At 36.5% G+C, this 25,295-nt stretch overlaps 1 protein-coding gene across 1 annotated transcript in view; it reads right to left on the reverse strand.

Moving 5' to 3' along the window:
• Positions 1-178: 178 nt before the first annotated feature.
• srrm4 (serine/arginine repetitive matrix 4) overlaps positions 179-25,295 on the reverse strand; it is a 54,091-nt gene continuing 28,974 nt past the window's right edge. Inside the window, exons 2-13 of the mRNA XM_014999663.2 lie at positions 23,269-23,406; positions 14,639-14,722; positions 13,232-13,312; positions 13,120-13,146; positions 12,825-12,875; positions 11,100-11,183; positions 9,405-9,567; positions 4,895-5,220; positions 3,540-3,731; positions 3,348-3,449; positions 3,073-3,228; positions 179-899 (exon numbers count right to left, since the gene is read on the reverse strand). Of these exons, the coding sequence (XP_014855149.2) occupies positions 629-899; positions 3,073-3,228; positions 3,348-3,449; positions 3,540-3,731; positions 4,895-5,220; positions 9,405-9,567; positions 11,100-11,183; positions 12,825-12,875; positions 13,120-13,146; positions 13,232-13,312; positions 14,639-14,722; positions 23,269-23,406 (1,675 nt within the window). The 3' untranslated portion in view covers positions 179-628. The remainder of the gene's footprint in view (positions 900-3,072; positions 3,229-3,347; positions 3,450-3,539; positions 3,732-4,894; positions 5,221-9,404; positions 9,568-11,099; positions 11,184-12,824; positions 12,876-13,119; positions 13,147-13,231; positions 13,313-14,638; positions 14,723-23,268; positions 23,407-25,295) is intronic.

Below are 25,295 nucleotides of genomic sequence, written 5' to 3' on the forward strand. Positions count from 1 at the left end.
CCGTTTGCTCGCCGTCAGGCCACCTACGCCGAGGAAACATGTTTGTTCTCCGTCTTGTGAAGTGCTGAGATCAGAGCCAGAAGCCTTTTCCTGATTCCTGATAACGATCCCTGTGAAGTCGTCTGTGAGCGCCGGGATCAAACAGCTTAAATGTTACCCCTGTACTTTATCTGTTGGTGTAAAATCAGTGTCACAAAGACCCGACACAACAGTTCGTGTTTGCTGCCCTGCTAAACATCAGGGCATAAACTAAATGGGATAAGTAATTTCAGTGCTTTATGGGCCTGGTTTTAAACCAAATGTTGTTGTTTTTCCCACATTACTGCATAATAACATATTAAGTTAATTTTAACCATTAAGACATAAGAATTAGTGAGAAGTGCACAAACTTGCATCTCAGTTGGACGTATTCAACATGGACATTGGTTTGATTAATGTGGAAATGCAACTTCTCTTATTGGTGCAAGAGGATGATGTGCAGGAACAAAAAGTAAAAACGTTTTAGAAATATCTCAATGACAGATGGCCTTGAAGAAATGCTGGGATATTTTAGTCCGAGCATCAGCCCCTACAGCTTCTGTCCTGACCACGAATACAGATGTAGTTTCTGTCTCTGCACAGAAAAACATTAACGCCGGGTTTTCCTTCGTTTCTTCAAAGAACCCCGACTGCGGCTGCGACTGCGGGACCCAAAGATGGAGTTCCATGATGAGCTCCGGCTGTAGCTCCTGTAGGAAGAGTAGCTGCGACTGCGACTGCGGCTGCGACTGCGGCTCACGCTGTGGATCGGACTGCGACTGCGGCTTCGCGTGAAGAGGCTGCTCCACGACGACACGCTGGTGGAGCGGCTGCTGGAGGAAGGGCTGGGTCTGAAGTAAGGGATGGGTCGCTTCCTGGCACTGTGGAGATTTGGGAAACAAACGGAGTAGCAAAAAATATAGTTGCACATTTATCAGCACAATAAATCAGTGAAAAAATATATTTTATGTTGCAGTTTTTCTTTTATAAATCTGGATTATTTTGTAGAGTTTCTTTTAGATGGCATGGGGAGAAGAAGACATCTTCAACAGCAGTTACTTGTGATATTGTTCTGTATGACTACACCATTCATTCATTCATTCATTCATTCATTCATTCATTCATTCATGGCATTGTGGATGAATGTTGGCCCACTCTTGTTTACACAGTCAGACCATTGAAGTTTGGAGAAACTGGTTCATGCATTTCCTCCTTAAAGAACCTGCAGGACTTTAATTGGAACATTAGAGCACTTAATACCTTTTTAAATAATTTGCTTATAGATTTGGGATGATTGTTGCTCCATAACATTTAGCTCTCAAATACTTTTGCAAACAGAAGAGTTCATGCTGGCCTGCAGAGACCCAGGTCTCTTGTTTGTCCCACACACAGTGCTGAACATCATATAACAACCTGTTCTGCATCAGTAACATATTGCTCAAGTCTAGTCATTAATTCAGAGGCAACAGTGTAAACATTGAGTTATATCGACATAGCTCATTTGGCAAAAGATTTTTCCTGGTATCCCTGCCAAGGAAGCCATACTTGTTTGCTCTTTAACTTTGCTGTAATGAATTTTGCCATTTAACGTGTATAATTGAGGTTGAGCGTGTCTGCGCATCCTGAAAAAGTCTTAAAAAGTCATGTACTTCATATTAAGGCCTTAAAATGTCTTAAATTAATAAAATAAAGTGTAAGTAGGCCGTAAATACATTAATCACAGGTCTTATATTTTGTTTTGGCAAGAATATTTAATCTTGTTAATGTAATTTGTTCTTGGTCTTTTTGGTCAGGCAAAGGTTTGAGTCGTGCGCAGACATCTTTATAGCGCTCTGTGACTCGAGGTGGTTGAGACTACCGCTAACTTAATGCTAACACAGTCTTGACAGTTTCTAGCTAGCTGGTGTTTTTGCATCTATCATGGGTAAGTGTGAATTTATCACCAGTTAGCTGGACGGTATTTGTTTTTGCCGCTGGCTTTGTTCTCACCACTGTAGATGAAAGTGAAGTTAGAAGCACAAAGCCACTGCCAAGAGCCACAAACAAACCTCAGAAATTTCTGTTTTTGTTATGCTTGGTTGTATTACAGCAGGATCCCCCAACCATCCCTTGTATTGTATTTATATTTTATTTTTAAATTTCATTTAAGGTGGCATTAAAAAGACCACCTTGAGTCAGAGATTGGGCTATTTTTTTTTTTTTACAGTTTCTTTGGCTATTGCACACGTTAACCTCAGGGGTGATTTTATATTTATTCATTTCCCATTTTTGGAATTGTCTGCAGTGTAGAATAATGGAACTAAAAATTATTGCCTTTAAATCAACCAGAAATTGATTTAGAAACCTTCCCAGACTGCTTTGTCTTAAGGCCTTACCAATCCATTAAGGCAACCCTGTATACAACAAGGAAGCAAACTGCAAAACCTTCTGCTTTTTTAGTGGTTGTCATGGTTACTGGTAACCAGTTAATAAAAGTGTATATGATCAGCATCATGTGGCAGCTCCTGTTTCTGCTTAAGCTTAAGCAATAAGAGTGTCTTCAGTTTTTTTTTCCTATAATTCTTTTGCCAGCAGCAGACATTTTCTTTTTCCCTTTACTAAATGATGATTGATGACTGATGTAGATGGAATGCTCTGCTGTATCGTTACGTTTTAATAATACAGTGAAATATTTTGTTTGTCCTGTACTTGTGCTATATTTTTTCCTAAACGAAGTTTAAGTGCACAAAAATATAAAGCGGCCATATCCAATAGTAAAACTTTGTTCATTTTTAAAACATACTTTGGATTCAGGCTATTATCTTTGTGTCTTTTATTGTATGTGATTCATAAGACACTTCCACAAACAAAAATTTAGATTTCCTTTTTCCTCAACATCTGTTTTGTTGACCTCTTTAGGGACTGAAAGCCAACTTATCTCTTATCTGGATATGAATAATTTTAAGTTTGCATAAACACGTAATGCGTCCATCTAAACTGTTAAAACTAAGAGATTTTTTTGGCAATGAAAGTGTGCAGGAATAAAGGATCAGGGCAGACTAAAATCAGCTTTACCTTGTGATGCGGCGTGCTTCCAGATGGCTTGGGGAGTCTCTTCTCCTCTTCCTCATAGGAGAGTAGGACTTGCGTCTTCGTCTTTTCCCACTAACCTTATGCATGTGCTTCAGATTTGTCTCTCTGGAACTGGACTGCCGCTTTCTGTCTCGTAGTCTGGGGAACCAGATTCAACAGTGTGAACATTTAATTACCCAAAAATGTCAGCGTAGGTTTATTTCTGTGCAGCGCTTAAAAAGAGACATTAGCAGCTGTAAACATTTAGCAAAACTCACCTATCAGCACTGTATTTGGAGTAGCTTCCTCTGGAGCTCAGGCTGACCAAGCTGCCTCTTCGCCTCACATCTGATGAGTTGCTCAGGGAACGAGAGTACGAGCTGCAGCAAGAGAGGTGAGCAAATACTGAACGTACTATCTCTGGTAGAACCCTGCTGGACAGCGTGTAATTGCGAAATTAGATAAAGTACCTGCAAGAAGACACCGAAGGGCTTCGAGAATAGCGTCCAGAGTACCTGGAAGTCCCTGAAGATCTGCTCCTACTGGTGGAGGAGGACAGCGTTTTCCGCCGCTTTCGAGACGACCTGCTCCTCCGCTGCGCACATCGGGCTGCCTTCGTGCATCTCACGACTTCTCCCTCACACCGCAAGGTTATCTGCCCACTGCAAAGAAAACATAAAGACATTTTAGGGGTTGGGAGTGACCAATCGTTAAAATTAGGATTTAAAATTAGGTTCTATTAATAGGTTGTAATAGGTTCTCTTACCTGCGCCTTGATTTCTACCCCCAGCAAACAACTAGTCTAGAGAGTTGTCATAACTTTTTTATATGACTATTTTATGAGTTTTTGAGCAAAGGTCATGCTTGTGTTAGAGGTGTATTTACAAAGAAAACCATGAGAAAGTGGAGTTTGGAGAACACCAATGATCTTTCTGTGTAAACCACGAGAGAACAAAACATGTAGAGTGTTTTCAGTATCTTTTATATGAAGAAGGTAAATAAAGCAGTGGTATTTTAGCTGCTATCTTTTTGATTTTCATGTCACATTACTTTTCTAACACTCAGTTACTCTTACTTGTTCCATTCTCAGTGTTTCAGACTGGAAGATAATTAATGACAAACAGCCTCTTACCTTTACCTCCCATGTAAATAATGATTGGTCTCATTAAAAATAATTGCACAATGCAAAAATGACCATAGCTTAAAGGCTAATAAAATACTGTTTGCAAAAAGCAAATGTGATATTTTTAGGACTGCCTTTAGCATTAGCCAATTATCAATTACCAAGAAGTACCAATTAATCTGGATTAGCACTGAATGTGGACCCAAAGAGAGCCATTTAGTGCCTGATTGCCTTTTAATAGAACATTGCTTCAAAAAATGTGAGCTATCTTACTTATCTGGTAAGTGCTGGTAAAGTAACCAGATATAGAAAAGGTCAGAAACACACAATAGTAATAGTACCAGTAAAATTAAGGAAAGTTTAGAAATATACTAAGTTAGTTCTGAAAGTTCACAGCAAGTTATAGAAAATTAACTCTTAAATCCTATTAAAGTTCATTGTAGTTTTAAAACAGTAAGTGTTAAGTTCTGGTAGAATAATTTATAAAGCTGAGAAAAGTTCCAGGAAAGTACTTGCTAAGTTTTAGTAAAGTACCTGGTAAGTTCTTTAAAGTACCTTTTAAGAAATGGAAAAAAAAGCCTTTAATTTCTGAAAAGTGCACCCAACTGAAAATTTCAAATGACTGTGAACACAGAATTTCCCCCCCCCCAAAGAACAATGGACACATTTAGATCGATGATACAATCCAAACACAATGTTCACCTCTTGCTGTTTCCACTGAAAATGTTAGCAGAGAAGCCATCATCCCTGTAGGGTTTGCATGAGGAAGAGCAGCTTGTCACAGAGTTCCCTGAATCGGAGCCGTTGTCTCTGTCAGCATAGCGTTGCTTCTCCGGAGGCGAGGTAAGACGTTGACAGCAGGTCCTCTGGTTTTCAGCGACACTTGCTCGAGAAACACCGGTTTTGCTCGACGGAGGTGAGGATGTGTCGTTACCAGAGTCGTAGTCACGTGTACCTTTGGCGTGACTCGAAAAATCCTGAGCTCCTTTCCCATTTAAAAGCTCGCTTCCAGGCTTCAACGACAAAATCTGCGAACAGACAAAGAGGCAACAGCTTAAACCCCAATTTGCATGGAACAGAACCTGCTACCTGCTTTGATTTACTCTGAATACACTAGTGCAAAGGCACATATTCCATTGAAAGCACAGTAGAGATTTATGTTTTTCTTGGGACAAAAAGCTTTGAAATAGAAAGACATCATGCAAATTTCAAGCATGCGATTAACCTCGAAAGAAAGTTTGAACTCAACTAAAGTCGAAGAAATCAACAAGAAAACTGTTTTGTAAAAAGAGCTGCACTAAAACAATTATATGGAAGGGAAAAGAAAAGAGCAGAGAACAAAAGAATCTATGTGTGAAAAGAACTACCAGCTCTAACTCCAGTGAAGAGGAAAACAGAGTAAACAATAACCCCATTGAAAAGCCTAATTTAAAAAACATTGAACAAACATCACAAAAATGGGTTTTATATAGAAAAGAAAAGGATTGCAGACTAAGAAAGATCCCATCAGTCTAACTAAGAAAGCCCTCAGAATAGGACAGATGATTGCTTTTCTCTCTCCTGTAAGAATACATTTTTAGCCTTCAGCGACCTACAAGTAAATCCCTGAATCTGCAGATAGCAGCGACTTACCAATCAAGATTTCCTCCTTAAGTAGGTAAGGTGTAAAAAAAAAGGGAAGAGCGGGCAACGTAAGTGCATCATTAGTCGTAAATTGCATAAAAAAAAGACAATAACCCTCTCTTCAAACTCAGAGCCAGTTAGATTTGTGTTTTTACATCGTTTTGTTGTTTTCCGGGGGTGGATATGCAGTGCCCTCCACACTTGTTGGCACGCCTCATAAATGCATGTAAAAACCCTTCAATTACGTCACTTTCTCTTCTATAGCATCATCTCAGATTGAATAACTTAGAAAAACAACCTTTAATTTCAGAATGTTTAACACGCAGTACAAAACAAAACAAAAAAAGGAAAAACATTTTCAGTTTATTGGTAAAAGTCATCAGATTTTAATTTCAAATGTCCATGAAACCATGTTTTCAAAACGGTTTCCAGAGTTTTTTAAAAAAAAGTTCACCAGTGTGACATCATTTTGGAGTGTTTTAGTCTCATTTGAACAACAAATGATCCTCCAAATAATCTACTTTTCTCTGTTATTGTTTGATTACTGCAAGGATTCTTGTCACTATTTCCTGATTAATACACATCTGCCTTACTGGAATGGTTCGTTCTTTTATCTTTCCTATTTTGAAGAGTGACCAATGGAAGGAACTCTTGGACTTCTTTGTCACAGGAAGCAGGAAGTTAATAGAACAATTGTGTTTTACTGACACTCCAGTTGGCCTTCAAAAAGAAAATTTGTTATGTTTATTTCTAAAACAACATATTTTTTAAAAATATATAGCTCCCCCCCCGCATTTTTCATTGGTTCAAAGGTTGTATTTTTCTAAAGTGTTCAGACTGACATTATGTCTCTGCCATAAAAAAAGTTGAATTAATTTAAGTCTATTTACACATTCAGTACCTGTTACAGCTGCTAGCTTTATTTTTTTTTTCCTGTATTGCAAAATAACAGATGCAAAAAGAAGGTGAAAAAAAAAAAAACGTGGGCCCTATCCTCCAGAAGGTTTTTGCAGTCATCAGTCAACACAGCATCCACCAGGGACACATAAACAAATCTTCTACCATCCTCTTTAAGAGTTTCACACAATCTGTTCACACTTGGGGCTAAAAGGTTTCACACATTTTAAACATAGACACTCTTCTATCAACACAGATGCCTTCAAGAAAATATTGAGTCTTTTAAAAATCCCTGAGCTGTTTTTTTGTCTCAGATAAATGCCATTTTTAAAAATAAATTTAAATTTATAGTGTATAAACAAATGCATCTAACTAATTAGACATGTTTTTTTTTATCTACTTATAGATCGTTTATAAATAGATACAATCACTATGGTGTATCCTTGTACACATCAGTTTGTAAAGTTCCTTTAAAGACTACAAAATAAATGTTGGCATGATTGGATAAATGAATTAATTTGCTGAATTTCAATTAAAACCATTTGGTGTGTAATTAAAACATCCATATTTTCAATTAGCATAATTTAATGATTACTGGGGAGAAATTAAAGATGTTTCATGCTCCACCAAGCAGGAGACAATTGGTTTAAGGACATAGCTGTGTTTATAAAGAACACGGAGAAAATTCAACATTAAGCAGCAGAACAGTTTTCAGCTGTTCACTGTGAGTTTTAGCTAAGGATGGACTACAGATGGTCTAAAGTCGTAATATTTTTATAATTTTAATCAGAACTACAAAAATACTGTTGGAGAACAACAAATGTAAGGTTTAAGAAAAAAGTAAAAAACACTTTATTTAGCTGTTAAATCCCCAAAGTTAGATAACTGTGGCCTGATTAACAAAAAGAAAGAAACTATCATAACTGCAGTAATAAATCCTTTTATTACTGAAGTTTACATTAGATTTTATGGAAGCAGAAGCCATATTGGATTTTGAAGAGGCGATTGGTGACAAACCTTTGACTTTCTACATCATAAATCTGGATTCAGGAGGAGTTCTAGATGATTGTTCGAAATTTATTCATTTCCAACTTTTACATACAAAACATAACAACATCTGTACATTAGACTGGTAAGCTTTACACTTGAAGGGACAGGAGGTAATGGGGTTGCGATTTCCCTAGCAGATCTTCAGTAAACATCATAGGAAGGCAAGTTTGTGGGGAAAACAAACAAACACTGTTTTTATACAGTTTTTACTATCGAGGGTGTCGGAGGGCAAGTTTCAAAAGTTAAGAATCAGCTCATCCTCCATCCATGGTTTGACTTTGAATACTGAGGAGGAAAGTAGTGCAGACAGCTCCAATGCAAAAAAAAAAAAAAAAAAAAAAAAAGGATGAGGGGAAATTAAATGATTGCCTGGTTTTGAAGAATACAGAAAATTGAAATAACTAGCACTCCAAAAACATTTAAAGGTTTTAACTGTTGTCAGGAACGCTAAGAAAACAATGTGTTCCTGACGACTGGCAGCCAAAACGAGTTCCTTTTTTACCCACATTAAAACCTTTGGATTGCTGGCTATTTCCTTCTTCTTTCATTTTTTGGCACTGAATCTTTGCAGTTGGTGAAAAAAATAAAGTATTTGATAATAAAACAACCTGGGTTTGAATTGAAAAGGTTGAAAAACATGTACGGTTTCAGTATTGTCAGAGGTGTTTCAAACTGGACCATTAAACTTTTTACCAAAACCCAAATAATTGTGAAAATATTTAATCTCTTACTAAAACTTTTTCTCATTATGCCAGGTTGGAGCAAGGACTAGCAATTGCCTTTTCCCCAGTAAAGTAAAGGGAAAATCCCACAACGCCTCACTGTTTAGAGGCTCTGTCTTCTACTAGACTAAAAATAAATGAATAGAATAACCTGGACTGAACCTGCTACAGCACATACTTTGTTTGCAAACTATAATAATAACCATCAGATAAAAACCTATGCTCATGAAATCAAAGATTTTAGTCACTTTGTTCAAACAATATCTGTAGTTGGTGACACTGTAAAAGAAAAACAAATGGCCAATATGCCTTCTAGTGTTTAAATTTGTCACATATTTCTAGTTTTGGTAATTTGACTATCATATATCACAGGTATATAAACATCTTTAGATTTATGCATTTCCGCATGGTTTGTTTGCATGTTTATTGTTTAGTTCTGCTAAATCTTTATGCGCTAACAAGCGGCTGTGAAATCCAGTCCTGATGACTTTAAATGCTGCTGGAACATTGTGATTTAGCGCAGCAGTAAACATAAAACACATCATTACTATCCTCCGCTCCACTTTGGCTTCACACCTGTGTTGAAAAGCTTTTCTATAAAACGGTAAACAGCTTTTACATGTGATGTTTACATACAAAACATAACATCTGTACATTAGACTGGTAAGCTTTACACTTGAAGGGACAGGAGGTAATGGGGTTGCGATTTCCCTTGGTTGCAATTCAAACCTGAAACAACTTTGTGTAATTGCACCATAAATATAGAAATCTAAAGCAACTCTAACGTAGTGGATTCCTTTTGAGATATGCATTTGAACACGGCTTAGAAAAGAAAAAAACATAAACAGTTTGACACGTCCAGACCAGAGGAACTAATGTGAACCTGCGGCAGCATTGAAAAACTTGGAAACTGTACTTACGGTGCCCGCTGAGAGGATGGAGCGATATTTAGGAGCCGTTTTACACACAGATTTAGATGCATGTCTCCACTTTGCTTCGGTGGGGTTCAGCGCTGATCGGGTTTCCTCTCCAGCCCCTCCGGTGGCTCTGGAAGCCTGATGAACCACAGACTTCTGCAGGTGTCTGTGGGGAAATGTTTCGGTTAGTTGACTTTACAACACAGCATTATGTTAGATGGCTGCGACTTGTCTCAGCTGACAAGCACATTTGATGTTAATGAAGCAAATATGAAGCTGCAGTAGTTTTCGTGGTAAAACAAAATGTAATTGCTGTTCAATCAGAAAATGAATGAACGCAAAATATTTCCAGCATTAAACAACCAAAAACGAAGAAGAGTTTCAGTTGTACTTTAAGTACAAGTTGTGAGATTTTATTTAAAAGTGTGAGGTTTGATTGTATTTGTCCCAAAAATTGTTGGTAACCACCGAGCTTTAACGATTTTGTTTTCTCGTTATTTTAGCTCAGACAACAATAAACGTGTCAACCTCATTTAAAATCTAGGTGTGTTTTAATAATAATGAGTTTCTTGTCGTGTTTTAGTTTAGTTGTGATGCCACCTTGTTTCGTTTTTTCTGGTTTGAATGTTAAATCAGTGCTAACTTCACTTGTTGTGTAGCTCATACATAAAAACACACAAAATCTTACCAAGTATTTTTTTAGTGCAGTTTCTAGTGCAAATATCTTAATACACTTGAAATAAAGCAAAACTAATTTACAAGTAACTTTTCGGTAAGACATAGGAGCTTGGTTTAGGTCAATATATTTTCAGCTGGCAGATTATTTCACTTATAAAAGGTAAAAATGTCCAATTATAAGTGAAATATTCTGTCAGTAAAACTAGTATTTTTCATCAATTTTAAGGAGTTAGTTAATTAAAACAAGCTTCTATGTCTTGCTGAATGGCATTTCTTATTTTACATGTTTTATTTTGGGGCTTTTTACTGAACATTTTGTTGCTTAACTTGCAGGATACGTGGCCTGCATCACCTGGCGGTGGAGCTTACAACAGAAATCCGCCCAGTTCTGCAGTAAAGTGTGTTAAACCTTATGTTAAATTTTAAATGTCCATGATTCTCTACTGTCATTTGAGAAATAAATACAGAAAATGTGGAACTAAGAGATGAATGCTCCTGATTATCATGCTACTCATTTAAGACACTCACTATTTTGTCTCAAAGTGTTTTATATTTATAAACCTCTAGCCTTCTCTTTCATTAAATACTATGTGAGTCCTGCCGTCTTCCCCGAGGTTTTGTCCTGAACTCATTAGTCAGATTTACTGTTTGAAGTGCACCTGCGGTGGCACTTCTTATTTACAATACAACAATCTGCTTCAAACTGAGGCTAAAGTGAAAGAATTACCGCTTTTATCCAGCGATTCCACCAGCAATTACTCAAATGTAATCAGAAAAAAAAAGCCACACCACAGAACCTCTTACATATCACCAAAACCCCAATATTTCACTCTTTTCCACCCTAACTGAGCGAATTGATCAGAGAAGTGCATTTGTGGCCATTTTCTGTGAGGCCGTGATAAGGGTTGGTTATACTGGAGCAGGAGGAAGTCACCTCTGTCTTATCAGTTTCTGCTGCAGTGAGACCAAGACGCCTCACGCTGATAAGAAAAAAGTGCTGAGGGAGAGAAGGGGCCCTACCTGTCCCCCGTGAAGGATCTGGAGGAGGAAGCGTACGTCTCCGACCTCCTGTAGCGCCGCCTTCGACGCGAGCGAGTCCGTGAACTGGTGGAGCGCAGAGGAGAGAGGAAAAAGAGGAGAAACGAGGGCTGAGAGTTGAAACAGAGATGAAACAATTTAGAGAAAGTGGAGTTGCTAGTTTTTAAATTATGTCATTACAACTAAACATCTGAAAAATGCGTCATATGTGTATTTAGTATGGAAGAGGGTAAAGACACCGAAAATAAAAAACAAAATTCTGACTTTTTTCTCAGAATTTTGAAAATCTAGTGCAATCATTTTCTTCCAGTTGACGGAAAGATGGTTGGAAATCAATACAGGCTGATTGTGAAGGAAGACTTGACACAATGTGTGGAGGTTCACCTTTCAGCAAAACAATAACCCAAAACATTCAGCCTGAGCAACATTGGAACAGTTTACTTGAAAGGATAATCATGTTGGAATGTTTAGTGGGAATTCAGACATTAATCCACTGAGAAAATGGATGTTTACAGATGCTATTTATTCAGTCTCACTCAGTCTGAGCTGATTCACAAAAATGTCGGGGAAAGATTAGATGTGCAAAGCTGGTAAAGAAAAACAGCTCTGTGTTTACACAGGGAGATAAATACAAATACCACATTTTAAGCGTTTTATTTGTAAAAAAAAAAAATCAAAAACATTTTCGCTCCATCTTAAAAAAATGCCACCATGATGTTGGTCTAGAGCTGCTATGCCTCTGAGGGTTTTCCACATTGGCTCGTTATAAATCTGGATAAAAATGATAAAGGACCAACTAATGTTTTTAAGAATAAATATAATAAACATGAAGATCTGTCAGAAGGCTTTCAGTTTTTACAAGGAATAATTGCATAATTTCAAGCTATTTTTGTCATTGTGTTCAAGTGTTCAAAACTATGTGATTTTGACAAATTAGCTATTTTCTTTTTACAATGTTTAAATGTTTTATCTTATTTTAAAACATAACCAAAGTACAAAAAAAGTACTTCTTTAAAAATAACATATTTGATATAGTAGATATTAGTTTAAAATCACTAGTTGCCTTTTTTCACATTTGCAGTTCTAAAGTTTTATTTAACTGGACTGGTCATATGAATTGTAAAGTTTGAAGATCCTTGTTCTATCACCTAAAACACCAGTAAAATATATTAATGTTTGTGGTTTTACCATGAAAAAAAAAGTCAATTAATTTATAAGGCACTGCCACAAAACACTTATCTGGTTGAAAGTCAAATTAGGAGAAACTGCAAAATCACAGCATGAAATTGGCTTCAGTTACCCTTTTGATATTTGCTTCACTCTCTTTGTGGCTTCGGTGTTTTTCTCTGTGTGAGGGTTTGTTTTTATCAGCTCAAAGAAAATTTCAAAGCTGCGTGTGAAGGAAGGAAGGAAAGAAGGAAGGAAGGAAGGAAGGAAGGAAAGAAGGAAGGAAGGAAGGAAGGAAGGAAGGAAGGAAGGAAGGAAGGAAGGAAAGAAGGGAGGAAGGAAGGAAGGAAGGAAAGAAGGAAGGAAGGAAGGAAGGAAGGAAGGAAGGAAGGAAGGAAGGAAGGAAGGAAGGAAGGAAGGAAGGAAGGAAGGAAGGAAAGAAGGAAGGAAGGAAGGAAGGAAGGAAGGAAAGAAGGGAGGAAGGAAGGAAGGAAGGAAAGGATACTCCAGATGATTCTGATGCAACAATCACAGACTGACCTTTTCTTGTGCTTGCGCTCATCCTTCCTCTTACGTTTTAAACTTGAAGAGCTGGAGGGATCAAGGAGAGCAGAATAAGCCGGAGGTGTTTAAGACTGACAAAGCCTTCACAGTCAGCCTGCCTTCCTGCTGATACACTAAGAATCAGGCTTTAAGGTGAAAATCCAGTAATCCTCCTGCATGCATGCCATTGTTACACCATATTTAAAACAGCAACGTATTCTAGATGTGTAGAACTTTTTTACTACTACTGACAATATGAATACTAATGATAATATTAAACATAAAAAAATACCTGTGTTTTGACTTCTTGGAGGTATACCTGGAATGTAGAGAAAGATGATTTGAGTTACTTTTTAAAAAAATAAATCCATACCAACAATACTGTAATAATAAAGAGGAAATACCTATGGCGCTTGCTTTTCTTGGAGCTCTTCTTCTTCTTCTTTTTCTTCTTCCTCAGTGGTGACAGACTGTGTGAAGGAGACCTGAAGGGAAATAAATAGTAATAATGAAAGATAAACATGAATTATAATACTTCTTAATTAAGTTGAGTTTAATTCAGTTCACATTACGATGTTTAGAATGTCAACAAACCATTCAGTTGCATTACAGGTAGATTTGTGTCCATTGGAATCAAGATGAGTTCAATGAAATCATTTTCAAATAGATACGATTTTAACTCAGTTTAATCTGATTAAATAAAGGCAAATAGAACAAATTTCAGTACATTATATTATTTTCCAATTCAATAATATTTATTGAAAACAGAGTAGTTCAAGAATAAATGATCTAATTCTGTTGAATTACATACCGTATTTTCTGCACTATAAGGCACACCTTCAATAAAAGGCCTATTTTAAAACTTTTTTCATATATAAGGCGCTACAGTAGAGGCTGGAGTTACGTTATGCATCCACTGGAGCTGCACTAAATGGAATGTCAACAAAACAGTCCGACTCCGAGGAGAGCCTTCCGGGCCGGGGCGTGGCCGGACGATGGTCACCCTTCTCCGTTCGCGCTCAGCATGTTCGTGGAGAACGGGGTGCAGACGACCTGATTCTAGACGGTCGACAGGTAGATAGGTCAGTCAAACTTTATTAACAAACCAGCATTCTGACAACTATCCCAGCATGCACCGCACGCTTCTTCTATGGGCGGGTGAAAATGAAGTCGCCCGCCCGTAGTTGCTAGACCTGTTGTAACTCAATATTGGTCCATATACAGTATAAGGCGCACCGGATTATAAGGTGCACTGTCGGCTTTTGAGGAAATTGAAGGTTTTTAGGTGCGCCTTATAGTGCGGAAAATACGGTAATTCCAAATCCTTTGTCCATTGTATGCCGATTATTTCAAATGAATTCTAGTGCAATCTCATTAATTCTGATGCAAATCATTGTGGTTAATTAGACAATTAATTTAAAGTGTGTTCATTTAAGTTAAAACCACTTTTATTCAAGTTGAACATTTCTACAGTTTCTTTAAAGGCAGCAAATGAAAATAATTTGAAGTACCTGCAGTTTATTTCATTACAATCTACAAAGATAAAGTCAAAGTGAATCAAATTTTTTATAATTTATTTATTAATTTATTTCTATTCAGTCCAAATAGAGTCAACACAGTGCAAGTCACTATTTATACATTAATTTCAATGATTAGTTTCATGCATTACAGTAGAATAGTATTATTAAAATGCATAAATACCTTCAATTCTTTGGTTTCATGGATTTACTGCATGTTCATTGTATTCTGCTGTTTCTAACATTAAAGGACTGCAACACTGAGTGCAGAACTGACAAACTTTTAAAACTCACCTTCTTCTTTTTCTCTTCCTCTCAGACTTTCTCTTCTTCTTCTTCCCTTTGGCCCGAGGGGAGAGGACGCCATCAAAGGAGGGGCTGTGGGGCCAAAACAGAGCAGAGGGGAACAGCTGCAGTCACTCATGCGATGTGATGAACGATGTTCAGCACCAAGAAGCCAACAGAAACCAGTATTGCAGATTAAATTGAACCAAAAATAATTAGAAACCCTCAAAGAAAAAACAGCTATAGTGATTCTTGAGAATAGGGACAAAACAGGTCCTATGGATAAAGCATGAAATTTGAATAAAATATACACAAAATATATTTTTTTCAAATATCTAACTAAACTAACCTGGGTCATGTGAGCACAACAATGTATATTTTTCTTTTTTTTGCTGAATATTTTTTTATTTTAAACATTGTAGTCGGTGGATGATGCCTGTAAAAGCCCTTGTCCAGGAACAGAAATCAACACATTCTTATAGTTTAAAACAATTAAAGAAATACTAAAATTATATATTATGACAATTAAGTATAAGTAGTCATATAAATAATTATAAAAGTATCGATAAATTGAATTAAAAATAATTTTTAGATATTTTCCAACTCCGTTGAAATTTGTCCTTAGTTTTTGTCAACACCGTCAGAAATGAAAAGAATGTAAAAAAAATCAGGCATTATTGGGGGGCACCAGAACTTCTGAGGACCCCATGACGTTGTCTTTTCTCTTCCTTTGCTAGGAGGGCTAGTTAGCTCCGGTTAGCTTAAGTTATTCTTTAGTTTTTTCTTCTGTTTTATTCCTAAGTTGTTTGTCACAACCATGATGTGTCAACTCCATAACTGACAATTTACAAAACTTTGATGAAATTTTGCGAAATAAAAGCTTAATTTTGGTATAATGTAAAGATTTCATGGACCTGACGAGCTACAATATGGCCTCCTTCAGAATAACATATAAATTGAGGTAGTTTGGCATTTCGTCAACTCCGTCAGATGTCAACTCCGTCAGAGTTTTTCTGACTCTTTCAGTGAAATTGTTGTCAAATCTCACTTAATTGTGCAACTAATTCATTTTAATGTATTTTACATGAATTGCATTACTTCACATGTACCAAGTTTTTCATTTTACTCACTAGTTTGTCACCACCTTCAGTTCTGTGTCAACTCCATCAGATGGACTTTTTCTTGTTTTTTGTTTTAAATAATATTTATTTTATTTCTTGAGAAGCATTTGTCTGTAAATTGAGTAAAAATATCACTAATGGGGTATTTTAAAAATCATTTTAGATTTATTTTTGTCAGATGGTGATGACAAAGTTTTGGGTCAGGTCGATTAAAAATGTAATTTTTAAAAAAAAATCGCAACTGGGAGCCTGTACCTTAGCATCTTCATATTTTCTAAACATTATTTGTCATATTTGCATACATAAGGTTGAGAAATAATAAAAAAAAATATGGGAAAATTAAAACCCATTTTGTCCCTATTCTCAAGAATCACTTCACTTCAAACAAGACGTGCAGTCTTTGAACCTCTGGAGTCAGGATCTGTCCAGTTACAACAGGACATTGTTGGATTGTGAAGAAAAAACAAACCCCTGCTCAGCTGGTAACTTTTCTTGTTTCATTTCTGTTAGCTTGTCTACTGCATGATTTTTTTCAAATGTGATGTCCTTGAGGTGCATGATTTACCTACTGAGATCCTAAACACCAGTTCCTAACTGTATTTGGTTTCTGTTTGGTCCAAACTAAGGCTGTAATTCATATACAGACTGCCTTTTTTAAAAATACGATCATTTCGACTTTTTTCTTCATGAGTGTGCCACTTTTCTAACATTTTCATTGTATAAACAACTCTCTGCATTTAATGTCTACCTCTGCACACTGTCTTCTGCCTGAACACACATTTTCCTTCAAGTCCTTGTTATTCATCTTCCCCACTTTTACTCTTTTTTTCCCCAACTGAATTTATCATTACACAGAAAAAGAAAACTGTCAAGTTCCTTCTTGTGGTCAGATTGATTAATTTCCAGACGCCCACCTTTTCCCTCTGTCTGAAAGTGAGACATCTGAGAAAGGGGATGAAGGACTTCAAAAAGCACCAAAGGCTTACTGAGCAGTCCTTTCAAGGACAGGAGCAAAGGCAGTTTGTGAGCGAGCCAAAAAGGTGATGTGAACAGAAAGGAGATTACATCACAATGAGGCCTGGGAAATTGTCAAGAAAACGGGATGATTTTAAAAAGATACAGATTTTATCCTCTGTGACTGACTGATGAAAACTCAGTGTCTTCTCAACAACATAAACACTCCTAAAATACCCGCTGAACGTCTGATCTCTAATATTTTAACTGTTTTACATGAAGAGAAATAGTTAGTAATCGTAAACACAACAAGGTTTAGGAAAATCCATTTTGAGTGAGACGGTCCTTTCAAATTTTTTTAAGAGATCCTGAGGGTTAGAGGACCAAAACGTTTGGGAGGAGACCCCTAAAAATCTTCCTCTCCCTTTAGCTCTAGAATCATGTGGGGTTTCCATGACAACGCAAGAAGATCCTCAATCCAGATTAAGGAAATTAAAAATGCAAAATAACGATGAGACGGTATCTGCACAAAAATGACTAAAAGGCTAAATAAACCCTGCGTATGCTTCCATGTCACAATCAACCTGTCTGTCTGTCTGTCTGTCTGTCTGTCTGTCTGTCTGTCTGTGCCATTGACAAGCTGCTGTATTCTGATTACAGCGTATGAAAAACGGCCTTAGCATGTGAAATAAACAACAAATGTCTTTATGATAATATTTTCAGGATTCGTCAAAATGTGTTTGACAAATCCTATCACTGCTCATCCAAGAGTAATGCTGCCTTTTATTTGCAATTTTAAGAGGAAAAATGCCACTTTTTCCTGATTTCACCATGGTACAGTATGAGTGTTGCATACTGTACCATGGTGAACGCTTAACGGAAATATGCAGCCACTAAGCTCTGGAGAATGTGTGCCAGTTTTGCTGGATCCACAAGAGTGTCCTGTAGTAATAAATGGCCCTGCTTGGCGTCGTCGGCAGTTCAGGAGCATTAGGAACTGAAATGCATTAGAGCTGATTAGACTCAGCAAGCCCAAGTACCCTCTCCTGATAATGAGAACGCTTTGTCACTCATTAACACTTTGACCATTCTGGCCTTGTAGTGAGAGAGCATTTGCATTTCTTCTGGCCAGCAGAAATGGTTTCTCTGGATGAGATGGCGGGAGCAAGAGAGCAGTCATTTTCCAGCTACGTAGGAAACGCAACTCAGCGCAATAATTGTGAATAAAAGTTGGGATTTGAGGACATTTAATGAGAGCTCGGATGAATTTACCTAAGGAGTATTTTTATTTTTTCTCCCCAATGTATGGAAATACTGTCTAGGCATGTCTTTATATGTAAGCTACACACTTTCCTTGGGATTCTGTATAAGTTGTGTTTCTGGGTTTCTGTCTAATGAGGTCCACTCAAGGTTTTTGACAAATAAATGGTTTAACTGATCCACCTCATCTTTTTTTTGTACAAAAATCACAAATGAGGTTCCTCTAGTGTCTATTCTCTGACCTCTTTTACTCAATGTTGAAATGTTCCACGAGATATGATTAAGCAGTCCTTAATGATTATGTCATTTTTAAATATTAAATGATTGATATTTCAATCAGTTACTCAGTACTTGAGTAGGCTTTTTACCAAATACTTTTTTGCCCTTACGCCAGTTTGCTATATTCTTTAAAAAGTTGCCAGAACAAATGGCTTACTGTGGAAACAGAACACAGAAAAACTGGAGTCTGTAAAAAATGACACAGGCAACTGCAACTGATCAAAATAATGCTAGCAGAGTTCTGGGCAGCAGCAGGAAATATGATAATCCCAATCTGTAAATTACTACACTGGCTTCTTGTTCGTAAAGTGATTTAATTATAATTCAGGTTTGAAGTGTAAACTCAGGTCACTAGAGATGTGATTGTGAAAAAAAATGAAACAAGGGAATACATCACGTTGTTTCTACTCCACAATACAATTTTCCTTCAAATATGTAACTCCTTAAAACAGGAGAATAAAATGTTTAAATATTTTTTGTTGTTTCTTTAGTGTATTTCTGGTCTTTAATGTGATTTTCTTTACCTCAGTTCTTTTCATAAGGCATTCTGAAATGCCGAGCGTACGCTTTTCCTGAAACCTGCCTAATATTTGCTCATTAAAGCTGACATGCTGTCTTTAGAGGAAGCGGAAATCAGTTTAATTTTATAACTAATGTTTGATTTCTCTGCTGAGTTGAGCTGCTGCGATCCAATTAGCAAGATAACAATCTGAAGAGAAAGTGCTTTTCCCAACAGAGGACGTTTCTTTCTGGCAGCACTTTGTTATTGAGACAAAGGTTTGGAAATTTATGGAGTTAATTAGCCATTTAAAAACATAAATAAATAAAAAAACACAAACACAGTATTAATCATGCACTATTTGTAAAAGCTTTTGGGAAATGCATGATTCGTCTGCAGTGCTTTCCGGAGGCTGTAGGCAGTGAACCGTCCACTCCACTGACCTTGCAGTCAAAGGCATTGGTGGAAAAAGACAAACTTATGTCTCCTTTTATTTTTTTATAATCCCACAAGAGATGTCTAATGTATGAATATGCACACAGATGTATTTTTTTACACCCAATTATGAATTTAACCTGTTATTTTTAATGCATCACAGACTAACAGGCTTTGGAAACGGACTTGAACAGAAAGGCAGGTTGTTGTTGGACAAATTTGCAAATGGCTGTGAAGTGGTGATTTGTGCAGTGTTGGCTGCAGGAATATAAGCATCACATATCGATGTTCAGAGTAGCAGCCATAAAAGGGAATACTGTGACTGTAAGTTTAGAAATAATGATTATTATTTATATGTGTTTGTTTGGGAACTGGCTTCTGAAAAAAGATCAGGTAAATGTTCAGTTTATTAACTTTTAACTATTTTAGTTTTTTCTCACTTAACTTTTTTTTAAGTCTATTTTTCATTGAACAGAAGGTGAGGCAGTTTGAATCCTGAAGTTGTGGATTTATTTTGTTGGGTAAAAGAAAGTATAACCTGAGCTCAACTAGAGTGAAATTACTTTTTACATTTTTTTCTTTCCTGGAATACACCGAGACAGAAATGAAAATGATTAGATTAGTACATTTAATTGCCAGGATTTTCAAGTGGGATGCATTTATGTTGTGTTATATTTAAAAACTCCACCTAAATTATCATCTTCATCTAATTTTAGATTATTAAAAACATTTCAAATGGAGGAAAAACATTAAATAACTGGTAAGCGTCCAAAGACATCAAGATTTTAAAACGTTACCACGTATAGATTAAATCTTTATTTGTGTTATGATCATTTCTGCTTATAGCTACTGAAAACACAAAAATCAGACAAGATGAAAAGATCCCCATTGTGTCCTATATTCTAATTTGAATGTTTTTAAATTTTAAGATTTACAGCATAGTCCCTGTGAATGTCCTCATGAATGGGGAGGACATTTTTTTCCCAGCTGGAAGAGGTTTGTTTTGGATTTTTCCAGTCTAATTTTCTGTCAATTTGATTATGAGATTGGTTTTTTGGATTTTCCTTATGTTTTTGTCCACCTCAAAAACACCCACATCACTCCATTTAAGCAATATGAAAAATGTGTTGCTTAACAAAAAAAAAAACAACAAAAAAAATCATACAGTGAGATGAGAAATTAAAGGCTTTAATAAAGAGTTCCATTTTATAAAAACTTTTAGCCTGTAAAAAGGTTTTACAATATAAAGCCTTGAGTTTGAAAATGTTTTAAAAACTAAAACACCCTTTCAGCTGGAAAAAATAACTAATCAATGGTAACATCTTACAAAAAAACAAACAAAAAAAAAGCCTTGACTTTTCACGGATCTGTTCCAGACATCCTGTGTATGAAACATAATGTTTTCTCTTGGTGGTTGAAAGCAGTGAACAGTCGGGTTCCAGGCCACCAGTAATGTCTGGGTTGTTGGTAATGGAGCAGCAGACGGGTGATGGAAGATGGCCTTAAAACATTTTGTCTCCTCTATTAGTATTTTTTGGACACATAGGGGACCATTGTAAAGATATTACACACCGAGTGATGTGACCCAATTTCCTGCCTTCATACCGGACACAGTAGTTTGTGAAATGAGCTACAACTGTGACCTGTTAGGAATTTTAAACACACGGCGTCACAGAGGAACAATCTGGTGAAAACCCATTTCACTCTTCGCACCCAGATCTTTTCCCTCACACCCAGCTTTGTAAAATCACAAATGTTTATAAGAGGAGAAAGTGTAATTTTCTTAAAAATAGACATTTTTCAGAGCTACTTGCACAAAAAGTTGGGTGTATGAGCAATTTCCTGGAAAACTGTTGTAGTTTTAAGTGCTTTTTTTGGTCTGCCATTTGGTATTATTGTCAACCGTGCGTCATAGAAAAGATAAGGTGAACACAATCATATTTCTTAACAAAATGGCCTTTTATGGCCACAGAAGCCATTATAATGTGCACCTAGCTGGTAAATACCATGCCTTCAATTGAGATGATCTTAGCAGGAGTTAATGGTGGCTTTCTGTGTAAACTGGGTAAGAATGAACCTCCTTATGCAAGATTAGAAGACCATGCTTTAATGGAGGTAGAGGGTGAGGAACAAAATGTAATGTTGCAGGAATTATATGCTGCTATACTGTGACATGTTGCATGACTTAGACTGGCTTAGGCATATCTTTTCTCCCCAAAATGTTGCTATTTTATAATATAATTTTGATGTGTAGTGTCTGTTTTTGTCACAGAAACAGAAAAAACTCTCCTTTCTCCTTGGTGATAATATAAAATACAAATGCCACTGATGTGTATTTACACACAAGGAATTTGTAACACCCACAACAAATCATTTCTGTAAAACATTTTCTGATTTCACCATGAAATATGAACCATTTCTAGAGATTTAATTAAAATTTCACTTTTAAACCAAATATTTGCCAAATTAACCAGGTGCTTTGAGCTGTTTAGACATAGTGCATTGAATGAAATGAAATAATACTAAACCAATCTTGTAAAGTGACCATTGTTAAATTATAAGCTTCAAAGCATGTGAAAACCTGGTTAAGTCCAGTTATATTTTATGGTTTTGTGGTTTAGGAGGAATTATTATTATTATTATTATTATTATTATTATTATTATTATTATTATTATTATTATGTTTTTTGACAGAAATAATGTTAATTATTTTTCATCTGCAGTCCCCAGGCAAAAAAACAAACAAGATAAAAGAAAAAAAAAACACAAACAAACATATACCCAACAATTCAAATACAACTATACCCCAAAAAACTAGTGAGAGATAAAGTTAGCAAATGTTAAAGAAAGTTATAAATATGTAAATGTCTTCGATATACAGCAGCGGTGTGATTATAAAATAACACCAGAAATACATACTGATAAGTGTTATACACTTTCAAAATGTATTTTCATGCAGTTTAATTAATTATGTCTTGTTTTTTTTCTCTGCATATATTCAAAGCAGCGACACCACATGCTGAAGTTGTCATTGTTCACTTTCCTTTTAGTCAAAAGGCAGTTTTGAAGTGTGAAAAGCATACATGAAAACACATCAATCACATTGGTATAAATCACACAGAATCACACAGAGAAAAGTGTTAATTCCCACAGTGTTTCATAGTGGAGGCTTTCCAAGAAGTCAAGACCCACTGGGGCCACTTTTCAGCCAAAATGGATACGCCGCAGAGCTGTAGCATCAGGCAGCCGAAGGTGCCAAGTATAAAAGAAAACAAAAATAAAAAAAGGCTTCAAGAAAGAAAAAAAAAATGTTAAAAAGTTGCATTTTTAAGAGGAGCAGAAGCTGGAAAAAGTTTTTTTCTCGTACTTTTGGGGTTTTGCCAAATAACTCTTAGCTATTTAACTGCATACGAGAGAAACTTTATTATCAGACGCCTGCATACCTCAGTGTTTTATTCATTGTAAAATTTTAATACCAACAGTTGCTGCAGGATAAAATTCACTGAGCTTTATGTTACTGATGCAACCTCAAATGTGCTTCACATATCTCAACGTTCCCCCTGCTGTGCTGCTGCAAATGCTTTGAAGCTTTTATATTAGTGAAGATTTCCTTTCCTCTGATTAAAAGAAAAAGAAGAAAAAAAACTAGCATGTGAAGGAGACTTCCAGGTTAAGATTTCCCTAAAAGAAAATCCTAATGATGCACAGTAAAGTTTGACACCAGATTCTTTCTTTTTGTCCTTCAGGGTCGATCTGATAAGACTTTTCTGCTTCAATCCACCAGAATACAGAGATTATTCTGTTTTTTCTCACTTAGAGTCAGGCCCTGAAGGAATTCTGTGGAACTGCGGAAGTGGTTTATCATAAGCACTGTGATCTACAAAAGCTAAGCAGAAAAACAAAAACAAACCCCTACCATTCATCACCAGCTTCACATCACTCTCATCAAAACTCCTACGTCTTTAACATGGATTGATTTCTAAGTCCTCTTATCTTTTTCCCAGCGCGTGTTGTTTGAGCTTAGGAAACCCTCCTGATGATTTCTGAAGCATTTCATTTTAGCATCAGTGAGAGCACAGAGACTAACTCACATTCTGGCCCTGCGGTGGCTGTGGTGTTTACGTCCGCTTCCTTTGATGCAGCCGTTCCTGTCTGCGCTGTCCACCCGCATGTCAGCGGCTTTCCGATCGTCTGTCTGAAGCGGCTGGTAGGATGTTGTTGTTTCTGAGCTGCACAGGAAACAGAAAAGAAAAAAAAAGAAAGAAAAGACACATTTAGACAGAAACAGTTTTTTTTTTAGCGCTTCAGCAAAATGTCAACATTTGTTGTGTTTTTTCTTAGTTTCCACAAACCTAAAGCTTACATCAGACAACAGTGGAAAAGAGGATTTAGCATGCCTGGTAAACGTTATTCCCTCCAGTCTACTAGCCATATGTTTTAGTCCCCACGTTTTCCTCCTTGCAGCAAATCTCCAGGAAAAACTGAAGTCAGTGACTTACAAGTCAAACTGATACGTCAGTTGAAGTGTAGTTATGTACATGCTTCAGCTGCCTTGACATTTAAGTATTTTTGTTTTCAGGTACAAGTGACTCAAGTTGTAGCAATAGGTAAAATCCTTCACGTCTTTACTATGATTTTTTAAATCAAATATAGCAAAAAGGTTTCCTTTTGCTAGCAAAGTAAAATAATTAAATATTCCACACCCTGACCCCTTTTTTTGTAGTTTCAGTGGTTTAGCTGAATGTATGATGTAACAGTTGTTAGAAATGCTACCTCACAACAGGAAGGTTCTGGGTTTGAATCCCAGATAGATGCTTTTTGCATGGATTTAGCAAATTCTTACTAAATGTATCAAAAACCAAAGTAAGGTAAAACAAATCATTTCCTGCTTCTACGTATTACTGCAACAACCCTTCCACAAACAATGATCATCCACAAATGATTTGATAAATTGAGTTACTTGATGTGGGCCAGCAGTTAAAGCCCTGATAAACATTCTCTGTTTTAGTCGCGAGAGATTTGACGGTAATTACAAATTCGCCTCTTCAGCGAGTGGCTCCAGTCTGATTGTAATGAGAAGATAATCAGAGCAAGAGATTAGTCCATCAGCACCGTCTCCTCTGCTTCCCGCTGCACCGAGCAGGCAGGAGCCGTCGGTTTCTATCTTCCTCGCCTTCATTTTCGGGGGCCTCTCAGAGTCAGAGGAAGTACCCCCTGACAGGGATCTAATAATGTAAAACGGCAGACTGCGTGCTTCGACATGATCCAGTGTGGGGAAGGTGTTAGGGGAGATAAGACAGCCACCAGAAGGATGATTAGTCTGATCAAGGAGGCTGATGAGGAAGACAACCTTTAAACAAAATGGTGATTGGACAAATTTCTCCTTGTAGGGCCAAATACACGTCTGAAATGAAAAAAAAATGCTTTTAAGTGGATTACATAGGTATTTAAAGAACTGAAGTATGTGAAGAATAACTTATTGAACATATGCTCAAAAGTACCCTGAAAAAAAATGGAGCTCCAACTTAAAAAAATGTGATAATTGGTCAGAAGAAACTTTACAAACTTAATTTATTTACGTTTGTTTAGCATGACAACTTAATAAATTAACTTGAATAAACTTAATTTGACTACTTGTGACCAATTAATGGAATATATTTAAGTTAAATCACCTCTTCTCTTTTTTCACTGTATTTTCTGAAAATTGATGTGTAAATTAGTACAAAAAAGTTTAAGATTAAATGAGTGGAATGGAGTTCTATTTATGTGGTGGGATTGACTGGAAACTTTTTAGCGCAAACAACTAATTACAAAGAAATAAAATAACCTAATTTTTAAAACCTGCTCATATTCCAGCCAACAAACGGTTTTAAATGTTTCACCCTGTAATTAGCTTGGTAATGGTGGCTAATATTTCAATACATTTTTCAGATAAAATCTGCAGGTAAGTTTTTTATCTCATGATCTAAAAAAATGTTGCATTGAAGATTTTAAAATCCTATTTGCAAACCATTAAACATCCATCCAGCCTTCCAGCCAGCTAGTTTTGTAGCTAGCTTGTTAGCTACAAAGCTAGCTAGCCAGTTAGCTGCTTCTAGGAAATGAAAAATGAATATAT

The sequence above is a fragment of the Poecilia mexicana genome, unplaced genomic scaffold (genome assembly GCF_051168715.1).
Source record: "Poecilia mexicana isolate PSO_F unplaced genomic scaffold, ASM5116871v1 scaffold_9, whole genome shotgun sequence".
NCBI classification, from domain to species: Eukaryota; Metazoa; Chordata; class Actinopteri; order Cyprinodontiformes; family Poeciliidae; genus Poecilia; species Poecilia mexicana.